At 40.5% G+C, this 17,533-nt stretch overlaps 1 protein-coding gene across 6 annotated transcripts in view; it reads left to right on the top strand.

Moving 5' to 3' along the window:
* The window catches only part of CLC-F (chloride channel F), a 116,649-nt gene that overhangs the window by 41,442 nt on the left and 57,674 nt on the right, over window positions 1-17,533 (top strand). For all 6 annotated transcript variants that reach the window (XR_015691851.1, XR_015691850.1, XR_015691853.1 and 3 more), the window contains exon 3: window positions 17,214-17,408. Coding sequence is in view for 1 of the 6 variants with exons in the window: in XM_087684697.1 (XP_087540823.1) it covers window positions 17,214-17,408 (195 nt within the window). In the remaining 5 variants the exon portion in view is untranslated. The remainder of the gene's footprint in view (window positions 1-17,213; window positions 17,409-17,533) is intronic.

Below are 17,533 nucleotides of genomic sequence, written 5' to 3' on the forward strand. Positions count from 1 at the left end.
TCTCTCTCTCTGTGTGTGCTGTGAGAAAGCATTGCGTGTCTCGATCCTCGCGCTCTCTGCCATAACGAACTGGTATCAGAGTAGGAAGTGTCGCAGGCGAGGAGGAAGTTGCGGGTGTTGTAGGCGAGGAGGAAGTTGCAGGTGTCGCAAGAGAGCAGGAAGTATCATAGGAGGCGAGCAGGAGTTGTAGGTGTCGTAGGGCATGCTACAGGTTGACAGGTGGGTCAGGTAACTGACTGCCAGGCGGATGGGTCAAGCAGTTGATGCACGGCGACAGGATGGGCTTCATCGGGCGCTCTGACGGGAAGGCCGTGACCTGTTCGATAGGTCACACGTGAGGGTGTGGCTAGGCGGGTCGTCGTCAATGTTTGTTTTTTTTTTTCCCCTGTAATCTAAAAGAAAAGAAAAAAGGAGGTTTCCTTCCTTTTCCCTACCGGATGTTCACGTGTATAAGCACATAATACAAATCTATGCACATTTGCTCTTGAAAAATTTGGGCTTTTTCCGGATTTGGGGACTTTAATGCAGAGCTGGACAATTTGACTCGGAAATTCCAAAATCGGTGCACATTTGCTCGGGAATTTTGGGGATTTTCACATTTTAGTAATTTCTTTTCTATTTCACTAAAATTTGTGCACATGGGACTCGAAAAATTTGGGGATTTGTCCAGATTTGATGTGAGCAAGACACAATAGTGGATATTTGTCTCAGAAATTGCAGGAATTTGTGACATTTTGCCTCTGACATTTGGGGCTTTTCATGTATATGCGAGAATTGGGCTGAACTTTACCCAATTTCTCGACATTGATGCACATTCGACCTCGTGCAATTTGGGGCTTTTGCTGTTTGGGTGAAATTTGTGCGCAATCTGGTCATTTTATGTTTCCATGCAATTTGGATGTCTAACACTAGGAAAATTTGGGGGTTTTGCTGAAACTGCTCTATTTTGGCAAAAGTGGCATATTCTATGCATGCCAGAGACAGTGCAGATGTACGGTTGATGCTTTGAGCACAAAAATTTTGGGGCTTTTGACCGTGCGTGTCAAATTTTATGCCTGTGGGTACATGTACAACAGAAATTGCAGCTAACATTTGGGACTTCTCATGTAATGTGATGTACTTGTCCTTGGAACAGCTGTAATCAGTTGTGGAGTGTTGTAGCACAAGGTTTGGTGCTTCTAAAAATTTATTTGCAAATCTGAAATTTCTGCTTTTACGTGGTTATTTATTGCTGGTTGATACTTGTTTGTACCTTGGTCACTTGTGTGACAGTTTGGGCTTGCATTTGCTGAATTTTTTGATCACATTTGGACTGAAAATCATGGCTGGCAGCAGTGACAGCAGTCATCTCATGCTATAATATCCTGTTGCAGAAGAAGCAAGCAAGGCCGATTAGGACCAAAGAGGCAAAGCCCGTAGATATGGAACATGAAGATTGGGATGAGTTAAATGAGCTTGTACGCTCAACCATTGAGCTATCAATTTTTGATGCCTTGCTGTTTAACATTGAAGGTTTGGATTTTGCCTATGCTATTTGGACTCAACTGGAAGAACTATATGCCCAGAAGAGTGCAGCAAGCAAAGTTTACTAGCTGAAAAACCTTATGGATTTGCGTATGGAGGAGGGTACAACAATGTCTACTCACGTGAGTGAGTTTAACTACATTTTCAGCCAGCTTGTTGCCTTGAAGTTCTTTATTGATGAAGAATTTAAGGCTACGTTCTTGCTTTGCACTCTTCCAAAGAGTTGGAATATATTCAGGACGACTATGAGCAATTCTAATGTGATTCTTTTGTATGCTGATGTAGAGAGTGCTCTACTCATGGAATAAATGAATCGGCATAACAATGCATCCAATAAGTCTTGTAGTGCTTTGCATACTAGGGGCAGATCACAACAGAAAGGCAAATCTGACAGCAAGGGATGCAGTAAATCACGTGGCAAAGATGTTGAATACCATCATTGTGGCAAGAAGGGTCACTTTAAACGTGACTGCTACAAATGGACAAAAGAGAAAGGAAAGGGCAAGAAAACAGATGATAGCAAGGAAGAGAAGAAAGAGAGTCATCCTAAGAAGAGCAGTGTCAAAATTGAAGAGGTGAATGTAGTCACTCATGACAGTGACAGTGGGAATGACGTACTCTTGGTCTCTTCACCCTTTGGAGCACATGCTTTACTTGCACAGATACAGATGATGGCATGCATACCTGGATTCTTGATTCAGGTGCTTCCTTTCATGTCACCCCTCATCATGAGTGGTTCTCTGCCTATACAAGGGGTCGATATGGTGTTGTCCATCTTGGGGACAACTATGCATGTGACATTGCAGGTATTGGTAGTGTGCAGTTGTAGATTCAGCATGGTTCTGTCTTCACACTTCAGCATGTACGGCATGTACCTCAGCTAAAGAAGAGCTTGACTAGCATGGGGCAGCTAGATGATGATGGTTTTCATACCACCTTTGGTGATGGGAAATGGAAGATCTATAAGGGATCTAGAGCTATTTCCAAAGGTTGCAAGAGTGATACTTTGTATCCACTCCATGTATCTAGTGTGCGTGACCCTCTTGTTGCCATGACCGAGCAGCCAAGTGTTTCCTTGTGGCATGCCCGGTTGGGACACATGAGTCAAACAGGAATGAAAGTGCTTTCTCGTTTGGGTTACTTGCTTTGTCTTCATTATGCTGATTTTGAGAATTGTGATCATTGTGTTTATGGTAAACATGCACAGACGTCTCATAAAAAGTCTCTTCGCTGAAATCTTCTCCTCTAGAGTTAGTACATTCTGATGTATGTCAAATGCCAAGGTTATCTTTAGGGGGAAAGAGATTTTTTGTCACCTTTGTTGATGATGCTACACGGAAGATATAGGTTTACCCTAGTCGTAGCAAGGACGAAGTGCTTGACAAGTTTCAAAAATTCTTGGCATTGGTTGAAAATTAGATTGATAAGACACTTAAGTGTCTTCACTTTGACAATGGTGGGGAATATGCATCCAAGGCCTTTCAGGCATTTTGTGAAAACAAAGGGATAAAGAGGGAGTTCACTGCTCCTCATAATCCACCCCAAAATGGAGTTGCAGAGCGTATGAATCGGACCATACAGGATAAGGTCCGTACGATGCTGTCTCATGTTGCATTACCCTATGGTTTTTGGGCAGAGGCTATTATGACAGCCGTACATGTGATTAATCGGTCACCAAACAGGTCTTTGGGGAGGGGGAGTTCCCCAAGAAGCATGGTAGGGCAAAGCCACCTTCATATGCACGCTTAAAAGTGTTTGGTTGCGAAGCATTTGTTCACATACGTAAGGAAAAACACAACAAACTTGAGTCAAAGTCCTATAAATATATTTCCTAGGATATGGCGATGAAGGTGAAATGGGGTATAGATTATGGGATCCTAAGAAAAGAAAAGTAATATGCAGCAATGATGCTATCTTCCGGGAAAATCACATGCACAAATAGCCCGAAAGAACAAAGGAAGTCCGTAGGGTCGTATTCTTGGAAGAAATACCTTTTGGACACCAAAATATGCCCATTGTACAGCAGCAAATACCTGTTGTAAATGAACCTGCAAATGCAGAAAATAATGTTGGAAATGATAAGCTAACCATTGCCCATAATGATGAGCCACTGGATATGCAAGAACAGCCAGGACAACAATCTGTTAATGCTGATTTGCAGGCTGAAATGCTAGGACAACAAGTTGGAAATGGAAATTTGCACTCTCAACAGCCAACAAATAATGAACATTGGGTTAGGAGATCGTCTAGGGCTACTAGACAACCTGATAGATTTGTTCCTGGTGCAAACAATGTGGCTGATTATGTCATATTGACAGACTGTGGTGAACCGTCTTGCTTCAAGGAAGCAATGGATAGACATGACAACAGGAAATGGTATAAAGCCATGTTGTCAGAGATGGAATCTCTTGAAAAAAATGACACTTGGGACTTGGTGCAATTGCCTAAAGGGCAGAAAACCCTTCCATGCAAATGGATTTACAAGAAGAAGGTCAATTCTAGTTCCTCGCCAAAATACAAAGCACAATTGGTTGTGAAGGGGTACAAGCAGGAACATGGAATTGACTTTGATGAGATCTTCTCTTCTGTAGTCAATATGACTACATTGAGAATCATTTTGGGCTTGGTTGTAGCTGAAGATATGGAGCTCATACAGATGGATGTAAAGACTGCATTCTTACATGGTGATCTGCATGAAGATATATATATGTGGTAGCCTGAAGGGTTCGTGGCAAAAGGGAAAGAGAAGATGGCATGTAAACTCAAAAGGAGTTTGTATGGGCTAAAACAAGCACTAAGAGAATGGTATCATAAGTTTGATACATTTATGCAGTCTTAAGGTTTTCATAGAAGTCAAGTGGATCACTGCTTGTACACCAAGAAGCCAGTAGATGGCAGCCTGATTATCTTGGTTCTATATGTTGATGACATGTTGATTGTTGGCAGGGATACTCATGCTTTGGACTCATTGAGCAAAGTCTTCATGGCAGCTTTGACATGAAGGATTTTGGTTATGCAAATCACATTCTTGGCATGCAAATACTTAGAGATAGGTCAAAAGGATTACTCTATCTATCTCAACAGGAAGTATATCTCCAAGGTTTTGCAGCATTTCAATATGGAGGGAGGTAAAACAATTGGGGTTTCATTGCCTCCATATGTGAAACTCAGTGCAAAGGACAGCCCTATTTTTGATGATGAGAAGGCTGAAATGGCCAAGATACCATATGCTTCAGTTGTTGGCAACTTGATGTGTGCTATGGCTGCTACACGTCCTAACATTGCCTTTGCAGTGGAAGTGGTTAGTAGATACATGGCAAACCCTGGTAAAAAGCATTGGGAAGCAGTGAAAGGTATTATGAGATACCTCAAAGGCACAAAGGATTTGTGCATCTGCTTTGGAAAGCAGAAGGCATCTGTCGTTGGCTTTACGGATGTAGACTATGCTGGTCATGCGGATTGCAGAAAGTCCACTTCTGGGTATGTGTTTACCTTCACAGGAGAAGCAGTCTCTTGGATCTCCAAGCTACAAAAGTATGTTGCATTGTCTACTATGAAGGCAGAGTATGTGGTTGCCATTGAGACATACAAGGAGGCTTTATGGCTTTTACGTCTGGCGGGAGAGCTTGGAATTACAAATTTACGTGTTCCATTGTGATAGTCAGAGTGCTATCATGCTAGCACGGAATCCCGTCTTTCATGCAAAGACAAAGCACATACAGGTGAAGTATCACTTCATTAGAGATGTACTTGACAGCAAGAGCATTGAGCTTGTCAAAGTGTATACAGATGATAATCCTACAGATCTTCTCACGAAGGGTCTTCTAGCAGAGCGGTTTGCTCATTGCCGATGGATGATGGGAGTTGGATAGATATGTGTATTTCAGCTTTGTACATACCTAGGCTTAACTGATTCTTTTCTCCTCTTAAGGCACATTGCCTTTAGGTGGGAGGTTGTTGGGAATAAAGGACCGTTGTGCCTTTTATATGTGCTCAAGTGTGAACACACCCTTAGTACATTTGTACTTTCATATATATCTATCTAAAACTTAAAGAGGTACACTCATCATTGTACCGAATACCTAGTGTATCGTGCTCACTCTCTACTCTGTACTCTCTCTCTTTCTCTCTGTGCTGTGAGAAAGCATTGTGTGTCTCAATGCTCGCGCTCTCTGTCATAACATAGAGTTTCAGAGCTGTAGGTGAAAAACCATACCATATGTATATCAAATTGCAATGACTAGTACATTAAATAGTGATCTCATGGTAGACATACTGTTAGCACAATACGTTGGATGTATGGTGAATAGATCTGAGATTCATTATACAAAATAGTTGTCTATCATTGAGAAGTGGAAGTGCTACCTCCCCTTTGAGCATTAGGCAATGCTCTGGACCCTTGCTTTGCTGAACCTGATTGAGCCCAATCCAAAGTCAGCTTTAAGTGAAAATCCTTGAGGTAAAGTTGCAACAATTGAGAGTGGTCTGCTAAGTCACTCTCTTCCATCTACTTAGCATCCATCAATAGGTGAAACAACACTAAGACTTCACCAAGAAGCTGATGGTTACTTTACCTCTAACTCTTTATGCCCCAAAATTTGCACTATGTTTTAGGCCTTTTTCCCTCTTAAGTATTGTGATGCTTTATACTTTCACATTGCTGCAATTCCAAGTTAACTAATTGTGCATGGGAATTTGTATACTAGCAGCTATACCAAGATACATTTTCCCATCCATTGCATGTGTTATTGGCTATATTTTTCCTTAGGACCAACACTATATGGAGCATTTGCATGACTAACATTAACACCATGAGTCCCAAACAGAGTGGGTTGCATACACACATTATTAAACTTGTCACTTTGTGCCCCAACATCATGCCAATATTGCTATACATTGAGTATTTTCATTCCACTTGTTGCCATACTCAAATACATTGGGCCTTGCATACCATGTATAGGTGGTTGCATACCAAGTTAACTAATTGTGGCTGCAATTCTAAGTTAATTGATTGTGCATGGGAATTTGCATACTAGTAGCCGTACCAAGATTTCCCCATCCCTTGTATGTATTACTATCTACATTTTTCCTTATGACCAACACTATATGGAGCATTTGCACGACCAACATTAATACCATGACTCCCAAACACGATGGGTTGCATATATGCATTATCAAACTTGCCACTTTGTGCCCCATCATCATACCAATATTGCTATATATTGAGTTTTTCCACTCTACTTGCCATACCCGGATACATTGGGCCTTGCATACCATGCATAGGTGGCTGCATACCAAATACATTTGGTCCTTGCATTCCCATAGCTGAAGCATTACCAGCCATTTCTTGGAAAACTGAACCACCACCAAAGTACCTTGGGTAACCCACATTAGCATGCATGCCTTGCTATCGAAAATGCATAAAATTTGCACTTGCAAGTTGGCCTTGCGTATGCATCAATTGCCCCACTGGCATAATTTGCTTATGTTCACTACCCACATTTGGAACATCATGCTATTGTATTGGCTCTTCCTTCGGTGCATCTTGCTATCCCAAATCTCTTTGACGATGATTTTCTCTCATTGCCTTTGCTGCCCTCTTTTTAAGGGGTATAAAAAGTGCATAAATTGAGGATCTTTTGCCAATTGTATAAACTAGTTATCAAATTCCCATCCCTCTTGCAAGTCATTAGTTTCTAAAGGCCTAGAAGGTCTCGCATTTTGGTCTAAACCAACATTATTAGCTTGTTGCCCATGTTGCGTGCCTTGTCCAAAATCAAGCATTGCATTTCTTTCAATACTTTGTAAATTTTTTAGATTGAGAGACATCATCCTTGCTTGATCCCATCTCATTATTTGAAGACATTCTTGCTGTAATACTCAGCTGAATACAATTTCAGCATTAAAGCAAAGTGTCTGATCTTCAATCAAGTGCCTTGGGATACTAAGTCAAGGGAATTGATGGTATATTGGCGATGGAACCATGTATTGAGATGTTGAGCTTTACATGAGCTGGAATCCACTACGTGCTTGATGTGGCATGATATTATTCACTGCGTGTTAGGTGACCAACATGAGGATACAATAGTGATTCTACATCTAGACTGTACCCACGTAGTCCATCCTTGGTTATGGCACATTTATTGTGCCACCATTTCCTTCCTAACATGTTCATACTTAGTAACCATGTGTACATATGTTGTGGTACTTTCATATTAGCCTTTTATCATGTTGTAGACTTAGTTCTTTTGTGTGAAAGAAAAAGAAGATTTCAGTATCTCTCTGTATTCTCAAGTCTCCATTGATTGTGTGTGTGTGTGTGCGCTTTTGAGTGCTTCATCTCTCTTCTATCTTGTTTTTTTTCATGGTACCAGAGTCATTTCATGGCTGCATAGAGCTCCATTGAAGGTTGAGGTGAAGATATAGGAGCATGAAAGCAAGCAAGCAAGCGACGTGTAAGAAGCTCTGCCACCTTGCTCGATTTGCCTTAGGTTATAGCCATAGGCGGCTTCTGAGGTGCAAGGCTGCAGTCTCCGATTGCAATGAAACTTTGTGAGCAAGAAGAATGATGTATATACTGCCGATAAGGTCTCTAGGGGTTGTCTGCTGTGATTTTTGGCATCTGAGGTCATTTCAACCTCCGTTTTGGACCTGCAAATAGTCTTAACAATGGTTTCTGGGTATATTGTAATTTTGGTTGTGTTTGCCATTTAGAGGTGCATATATTAAATATTTTGAATTTGTAAGGTTTCAGGTATTTGGTGGGTTGTAGACACAAAACGCATTTGTATACAGATTGCAGATTGCAGTTATTGTTGTGCAATTATTGAAAAAGGCTGTGTTTAGTTGTGGTGTATTTGGTATCAACTTGCTTGCATTGTAGGTTTTGATAAGGTTCTCTATTTTGTCAAAATGTCTGATAACTTCAACCATATTGTTAGTGAAAAGCTCGATAAGAACAATTACCTCGTATGGAAGTTTAGGATGACAAATGTCTTGAAGGGCAAAGGTGTTTGAAATTACATTGAAAGAGACATGGCAGTAGCACTTGAAGTTCTTGCACGAAATGCTATTGCAGAATAGTGAAAGGCTAAGAAAGATTGGGAGTAGACACAGAGTAAAGTCATATATTAGTTGTCTATCAGTGTTATAGATAGCATGATGGGCTATTTGCAAGAATTAGAAACGCTCGCTATTGCATCAAAGAATTTGGCAAGACTATTTGAAGTAAACACAAAGGCCAAAAAATTGCGGCTTAAGTCAAAGCTGAACCAAGTGAAAAGAGGAAACTTGTCTATTAATGATTATGCCTTGAAGATCAAGAGTATTGTAGAAGCTCTTGGATCTATCAATGTGGTAGTTGGTGATGATAATGTTGTATATGCATGCTTAGATAGACTTGGAGATGAATACAAGAGCTTCAGGTTATCTATGAATACGAGGGATAATATCCTTGATTTTGCAGACTTGATTTCTATGTTGATTCTTGAGGAGAAGAAGCTTGACTTGGATTCCTCTTTTTCTCAAAGCAAGAACAAGTTTGAATATGTGTTTTACTCTACTAGCAAAGATAAAGATTGTGGCAGAGGCCAAGGTGGTGGTCATGGTTAAGGTTATGATGTACAATAAAATAGAGGAGAATAATCTTGAGCAAGGGGGAGTCAAAGAGGATAAGTTGCAGATTTTAATAGGCTGCAAAATTTTGGTGATAATAGAGAGTGCTAACATTGTGGTAAAAAAGGCCATATTTTTAAAGATTGCTTTAAAAACAAGAATGGAATTAGAAATGGAAAAAAACAACAAGGTAACTATGCATCAATTAGTAGTAGAAACAATGATGATAGAAGTGAACAATTGTTTGTTATATAGCAGTTTATGAATATTATATATAAGTGCTGATGGTTCGTCAAAGAATGATGTATGGTATGCAGGTTCAAGAGCCACATGACTTCTCATGGAGAGTGGTTTAGAGAGATGTGCAATTTAGAGTCTCCGGGCTATGTGGAGACAAGGAATGATACAACTCACCCCATTACTCATGTTGCAAATATTCCTTTGAGTATGGAATATGGCAAAACTAAGTACTTGCCTGATATGCTGCAAATATTAAATATTTCAAAAAATTTGATTTTGGTTGATTAGATGGTAGAACAGGGATTGGAGGTTTGGTTTATGTTTGATGGTTGTTATGTAGATCTAAAAAGTGATTGTAGGTTGACTGTAAAAGGAAAACGTATTGGTAGATTATTTACTCTTGATGTAAATTTGTTTAAAATGGATACTGCCTTGTTTGTACAAGGTTCAGATGTTGTGGCTGATATTGAAAATCGGCATAAGAGAATTGGTCATGCGAATGTGCAATGACTGGAAGACATGTAGTCAAAACAGATTGTGAATGGCTTACCTTAGTGTAGAGGTGATGGGATGCACAAAGTATGTGAAGCATGTCAACTTGGAAAGCAAGCAAGGCATACGTTCCCACATGAAAAGCATGTATGCAAGAAGCTACTTGAATTGATACATTCTGATGTATGTGATTCTACAAGGACTGCGACTTTGAGTGTTTGGAATTATTATGTTTCCTTCATTGATGATCATACTTGCAAAGTATGGGTTTACTTCATGTGTGAGAAAAGTGAGATGTTCACTCACTTTAAAAGCTTTAAGGCTTTAGTTGAGAAGGAGATAGGGTTGCGTATTAAATGCCTAAGGTCGGATGGAGGGGGAGAATATCTCTCCAATGAGTTTTTTGATTTTTTGCAGAGAAATGGTATACAGAGGCAATATACATATAGATATACTCCACAACAAAATGGAGTTGTTGAACGGAAAAACATGCATATTGCAAAGGTGGCTCGTGTATTGATGCAGAAAAAAACTTGCCCATTACTATTGGGCTGAAGTAGTTACTACTACTGTATATATTATAAACATGACACACGTTGTTGTATATGGTATGACACCAGAAGAGAAGTTTACAAGTAGAAAGCAAAATTTGTCCCATTTGAAGGTATTTGGATGTATTGCTTATATGTATATTCCTAATGACTTGCACAGTAAAGGGGATCCCAAAACAAAAAAGAAAAGAAAAAAAAAGGATATTTTCTTGAGTAAAAAGGATATAGATTTTAGAACCCTATTACATGTGAGTTGACAGTTAGTAGGGATGTTGTTTTTGATGAAATGAGTAGCTACTATAGTAATGTACAGATTGCAATTAGGGAGGCTGATAAGCATGAGAGTGTGGCTATGGAGAAAATAGGTCAACAGTCATAGACATTGAGTGGACCACAAGAGTCTCCTAGTCATGGTTCTGTTGATAGACCTTGGAGTAGCAGATTGTCACAAGTTACTTGACCAAGTACATCACAGATGCCAAGAAAAGATAAAGAGAAGGTTGGGGACTCACTTGTTATGACAGATGTATTATCAGGTTTCTCTCATGTTGATGCTGATCCAAAAGGCCTTTAGAAAAGCTTGGATGAGGAGTTTGGAATTCCATCTATTAAAACACCTGGTGTGCGGAAGGCACAAGAGGATGCTAAGGTATCTGGTAGTGATCCAGGTGATAGATCTATTGAGGGCTACAAGCCATGATTGGTTGCTAAAGGGTATGCGCAGACTCATGGTTTTGATTATGAGGAGACCTTTGCTCCAGTGGCTAAGGGTTATCATAGCAGTGGTTGTATGAAAAGGTTGGATCATGCATCAAATGGATGTTAAGAATGCCTTCTTGTAGGGGGAGTTGCAAGAGGAAGTTTATGTGGAGCAGCCACATGGTTATGTGAATGAGAATCATCTAGATTATGTATGCAGGCTTTGTAAGGCCTTGTATAGGCTGAAGCAAGAACTTAGAGCATGGTATGATACGATTGCAGAATATCTTGTCAGCATTGGATTTTGTACAACATAAGCTAATCACTCACTCTATGTATGTGAGAGTGAGGCATGTCTTGTGTTTATTACTATATATGTAGATGACATGATCATTGTGGATGATATTGAGACAGAGATTGAGAATGTGAAGGGTCTTCCCAAGGCTGAATTTGATATGAAGGATTTAGGAGAGCTGTGCTATTTTCTTGCTATAGAGATTATCAGGACTCCAAAGGGTATATAGTTGTCACAGAGACAATACACATTGGATATGTTGAAGAAGTATGGTATGGCTGATTGCAAGCCTATCTCTATACCTTTGGATGTTAATACTAAGCTTGGTGCACATGAGGGTGACTTGATTGAGGATGTCACTATGTATCGGAAGATTGTGGGCAGTCTTATCTATTTGACGATTACTAGGCTATACCTAAGCTACACGGTTGGTTTGGAGAGTTAGTTTATGCAGCTTCCATACAAGCCACATTTGAATGTAGTGCAGTGCTCATTGTACTATGTCAAGTCCACATTGAACTATGTCTTATTCTATGGTGTAGGTGTATCATTAGACTTGCATGGTTACATAGATGCAGATTGGGTTGGTAGTATTTTAGATAGGAGATCCACTAGTGGTTTTATGTTTTTCCTTGGTAGTGGTGCTGTTACTTGGAGCAGTAAGAAACCGCTGACGTTGCCTTGTCTAGTACAGAGGCAGTGTATAGAGATGTTGCAATTGCAGCATATAAGGTAGCTTGGTTACACAAGCTACTTGGTGATTTAGGGATGTAGGTGGATAAGAAGGTTATTATCTATTATGATAACGTTAGTAGTATTCAATTGGCTAGGAACCCAGTCTATCATGCACGGACCAAACACATAGAGGTCCATTATTATTTCCTTCAGGAGCGGGTTTTAACAGGTGATATTGACTTGGTTTATGTCAGCACAGAGGATCAAACTGTTGACATTTTTACCGAGGCCTTGGGAGTTGAAAAGCTTTGACGCTTTAGGACTATGCTTGGAGTTCATGAGCTCATGCTTGGCTTGAGGGGGAGTGTTGAGATGTTGAGCTTTACATGAGCTAGCATCCACTTCGTGCCTTGGTGATGTGGCGCGATATTATTCACTAGCATGTTAGGTGACTGATATGAGGATATGCCAATGATTCTATAGCTAGACTACACCCACGTAGTCCATCCTTGGTTATGGCACATTTATTGTGCCACCTCTTCCTTCCTAGCATTTTCACACTTAGTAACCATATGTATATATAATGTGGCACTTTTATATTAGTCTTTTATTATGTTGTAGACTTAGTTCTTTTGTGTGAAAGAAGATGAAGATTTCAGCCCTATCTCTCTGTGTTTTGAAGTCTCCATTGATTGTGTGTGTATACGCGCGCGCAATCTTGAGTGCTTCACCTTCCTCCTCTCTTGTTTCTTTTCACCATGTAACCAACCTTCCATCTTGGAGAGTATGGTAATAATGCGACTAATCAACAATTACAATAAGCATAAAATTCACATAAATTGAAAATGCAAATGTTATCACTTAATCTTGGACAATGGACAATGTGTTGGTCCCAAAACTGGTACCCCTTGCGGTATTTCTTTATCTTGAATTGCAATCTAAATGGAATACTATGAGATTCCCTAAATCACCTTTGCTCTCCAATTGCCTCTTGCAGTCATAAATGACCAGGAAGCCTACAAAAAAATTTGCCCCCTGGTTTGCTTAGGGATTGGCCTTCAATTGTGCTCCTTAGGTGACAAATTTAGCCCCAAAGTTTGCTGGCTGAATGGCCACTTGAATCTCTTGAAATTGCCCCAATTCCAGTGATTGAAATTCAAGTCTCTAGGCCTTAAATTTTTCAGCATGCTTCTCGAGGTGGCTGTCAAAACCTAACTTTTGCTGTAAATGAGAGATCCAATGGTTGATTTTGCAAGAAATTATTGAGGAAGAATGATAATAGATTGGAGGATGAGAGAGAATGCTGAATAGAGAGAAAATTTAGACTTGCATTGCGAGAAAATGGAAGAAATCACTCTTTTGGGCATATCACTAGCTTCGAGACTGGAATGACCCTTTCTCTCTTTCTCTCTCTCTTTTTCATAAAAGATAATTGTATTAGTTATGAAAAAAAGTGCAACCTTACATGGTTACAAGATACAGGATGGCTCTAGGCCATTGTGTTTAAAATTCGAGATATCACAGTGAAGGTACAAAGAAAGTAGGGTGACTAAAGGGGGTAGAAGAAACTGCAGTGTGCCAAGCAAGCACATCCTATCTAGGGAGAATATATTTCAACTCAATCAAGTCTAGCTATCAATGAGGAAGCCCTTCCAAGCAGGCAATATGACTTTGCACGCTCGATGAAGCATCAAAGTTGAATGCATTGGTCTTGGTCATATATACCAATAACCCTAGAAGTATAAGAAAGAAAAGAGCACTTTTATCTAAGCTTGCAAGGGGTCCACAAACTCGGGATGTCCAAGGACTCAATCCTTTGGAAGCATCGATAGCCCAACCGCTCGGAACCAAATGGCTGATAGTAGTGATCAAACCTTTCTCGCGACTCGGCAAGTAAGGAACCGATGGTGGGGTTTTTCAATTGACTTAACAAAAAAATCAGCAACCATTGGAAATCCTTGGCTTGGAGAGCATCAAGGCAAGAGGAAGCGCACTGATCAACATTCATCTACTGAAAACCTTCCATTGGTAAGATATTTTGTTAATCCAATTTGTCATTACCTCAGATTTCCACCACGCTTGGCCTTTTTGGAGACCCCAGGTGGTATTGCCTTTCTGGACAAGCTAGTTCTTATCACGAATAAGCAAATGATATATTTGATTTGTAGAAGCATAACCCAAAAGCAGCTGACCATTAATCAACCAACCCTCCCAAGGGGCCTCCTGGTCCAAAGAGGGACCTTGTTTGTCTGTCTGTCTCTCTCTCTCTCTAATGAAAACCTTCCATTGGTAATGAATTTTGTTAATCCAGTTTGCCATTACCTTAGATTTCTACGCTTGGCCTTTTTGGAGACCCAGGTGGTATTACCTTTCTGGACAAGCTAGTTCTTATCACGAATAAGCAAATGATATATTTGATTTGCAGAAGCATAACCCAAAAGCAACTGGCCATTAATCAACCAATCCTGCCAAGGGGCTTCCTGGTCCAAAGAGGGACCCTGTCCGCCCCTTCCAACCTCAAATCTTTCATGGGCAAGTTTTGTCAAGCGGCGGCCTTCCAAAACATTTTCCAGCAATATCTATTTTTATTAAATTTTTTGAAGAATCTGAAAATTAATTGAATAATTATTTATGGCTCATAAAAATATTTTGATTGGCCAACAATTAAACTGGCTAGACAAGTTTATTACCCAAGTGATCCCGAGCACTCAATAGTTTGGAATTGGCATTAATTAATTAATTAATTAATGCCAATTTCCTAGTGTCACCACTAAAACTTGGCAAGAACCTTTCCCCAATTGCTTTGACATGTCATGACCCTAGCCGTCTATTATGAGAAGTGTTGCCATTGATTGCCGAGATGTCCAACTACCACTTCAACGCTTCACTTACCCTCCAATTGATAGGTCATCCACCATACCCTCTTGTTTGCAACTCGATCAGCAGACTACACACACACACACACACACACACACACACACACACACACACAATCTCACACACACACACACACACTCTCTCTCTCTCTCTCTCTGTGCAAGTTTCTATAGCTGTCTACCTTTCTTATCGACTTCTTTTCTCTTGTGAAGTCAAGCTCACCTTCTCCCTTCCCGTTATCTTGCAATCTCTCCTTTTGAACCGTAGACTGGAGCTTGGGAGCTACCAAGTTACTAGGTCATGACGACGTCCCAACAGTTGGTGTCCCAAAGCGCCAGCCCTCATTGTCCTAGCGTATAGATGTGTCAAGCTATAGGCTAAGAGTCCAACAGTGGTGATTACACAATGACGTGCACAACAAGGCCTTCAATCCTATAAATATGACTCAACCTTGAGGTGCCCATGCCCCTAGCGTAGTCACTATATCACTTTGTGACCAAAGTGACCAATGTGACCAATGCTTTTAGCATCCATCTAGACGTTGAAGGATGTAATTAGTACCCTACGTGGAGGTTGATTGGTTGCTCACATTTGGCATTAGGATTGATGACACTGTCTGCCTATTGATTGCCACGTCAAACTCTAGAGTCTACCTGCAGTAGCATAAATGCTTGATCACCTCCTTTGGGTTCCCATGGACCCTTGCCACGTCAAACTCTTGAGTCTACCTGCAGTCACCTCCTTTCGGTTCCCATGGACCCTTGTGTAGTTCTATTGCGGTTCTTTGCTTTGAGCCTTTACGTGAAGATACACTATGGTTTGCAAAGAAAACATTAAGAGTGTATGAACACGGCTAACACATTAGACTGAGAACACAAAATAAGAAGAATCTGAATAATAAACAAATTCTGAATGAATGAATAATGAAGGAAAGAGATACAACTAAGGGCACTTAAGGAGTGGAGGCTGTCCAACGGCCACCATCTCTTGTGGGAGCAAGCTGAGGAAAAGTGATGGAGAGTGCGATAACACAAAAGAAGAAGAATCTGAATAATGAACAAATTCTGAATGAATGAATAATGAAGGAAAGAGATACAACTAAGGGCACTTAAGGAGTGGAGGCTGTCCAATGGCCACCATCTCTTGTGGGAGCAAGCTGAGGGAAAGTGACGGAGAGTGTTGCCCTTTGAGAACATATCCCAAGAAGACCACTTTTGGCATGATTGTAATCCTACCTCTTCATCTCAGCCAGGCATAGTGGCTGGTTCGCGATACCTTATGATTTTGATGCCCTTTGATTTTATAAGCCATGTGCTTTCTTTGTTGCTCCTCTTGACGTACAGGTTAAGGCTGTTAGTTGTTCGGTGGACCTTGACCTGTAGCTGTATGTAAAATCTAAAAGAAGAGGCTCTGGAAGTAGAAGATTGCAATAATGTATATCTCAAAGTTACATTCTACTTCACATGAGCATGTTTTGGTGCATTCCATTCTCAACACCTTTACCTACCTATCCACAACTTGGAGTGCTGAAATCTGTTGGCACATATCCAGCTCATGGGCCAAGTGCCACTACTTTACCCCATGTTCCTGTGTTGCTGGGAACTCCACTCCTGCACAATGCACCCTACAGCTATCCTCTGGCGGCCACATGTTAGGAAATTCCGATCCATCCAGAAGTTGCCTGATCTGCAACTCAGCCTGTTTTAATGCACACACCTTGTCTTCTTTACCTCGTATTTAGCTTTCCCAATGATTCTGTGAGTGCAGAGCTCTACCCTGCAGCAGTGACTGACATAAACACTCTACAGTGCTGCCTGTCCTCATTTTCCCAGTGGAGCTACCCATCCGAAGTATAGATGTTCCTGTGGGGCGTCAGGAAGTTTTCTGTACATACAAATTTTCATGCTCATTCCTGTGTATGGTGTAAGTTTTCCCTTAGGTTTCTGATGAAGGTAGGGGGGTTGAATGGTATGGTGAATTGCTGTAAATTTGAAGGTCACATGCTCGATGCTGATTGGAGGCACTCAATACATGCATGCTAGGCAAGTCTGGAAGAGTAAACAGAAAAAACCTATCAAAAAATCCCCTGGTTTTGTCCTTAAGCTTACATTATTTGACACATCTAAAATACTCGAACTTATTGATTATTAATAAGTTTCTGCTTGCATTCTCAGATTGTAGCCAAATCAAGTTGAATCAAGTCCCTGTTAATGCTCAATTTAAACATAGTTAATTTGATGTCACAGGTTTCAATGCTGCCGTCTCTGGTTGTTTCTTTGCAATTGAGACTGTTCTCAGGCCTCTGCATGCCGAGAACTCACCCCCTTTAACCACTGCAATGATTATTCTAGCATCGGTACTGTCTGCTACAGTCTCAAATGGGATCCTGGGAGAAAGGCCTGCCTTTACTGTGCCACCCTATGAGTTAAAGTCTGCTGCTGGTGGGTCTTTCTTATCAAAAATAGCACAACACGTGCCAATGTATGATGATCAAGTTTGAATTTTGGACCTTATAACTTTTTTTAAAACTCTTGCTCATTAACTGCCCTTTCTTGTTTTCTTCTTA

Source organism: Lygodium microphyllum, chromosome 9, assembly GCF_053477565.2.
Source record: "Lygodium microphyllum isolate KBCC chromosome 9, Lygodium_microphyllum_v1.1.10, whole genome shotgun sequence".
NCBI classification, from domain to species: domain Eukaryota; kingdom Viridiplantae; phylum Streptophyta; class Polypodiopsida; order Schizaeales; family Lygodiaceae; genus Lygodium; species Lygodium microphyllum.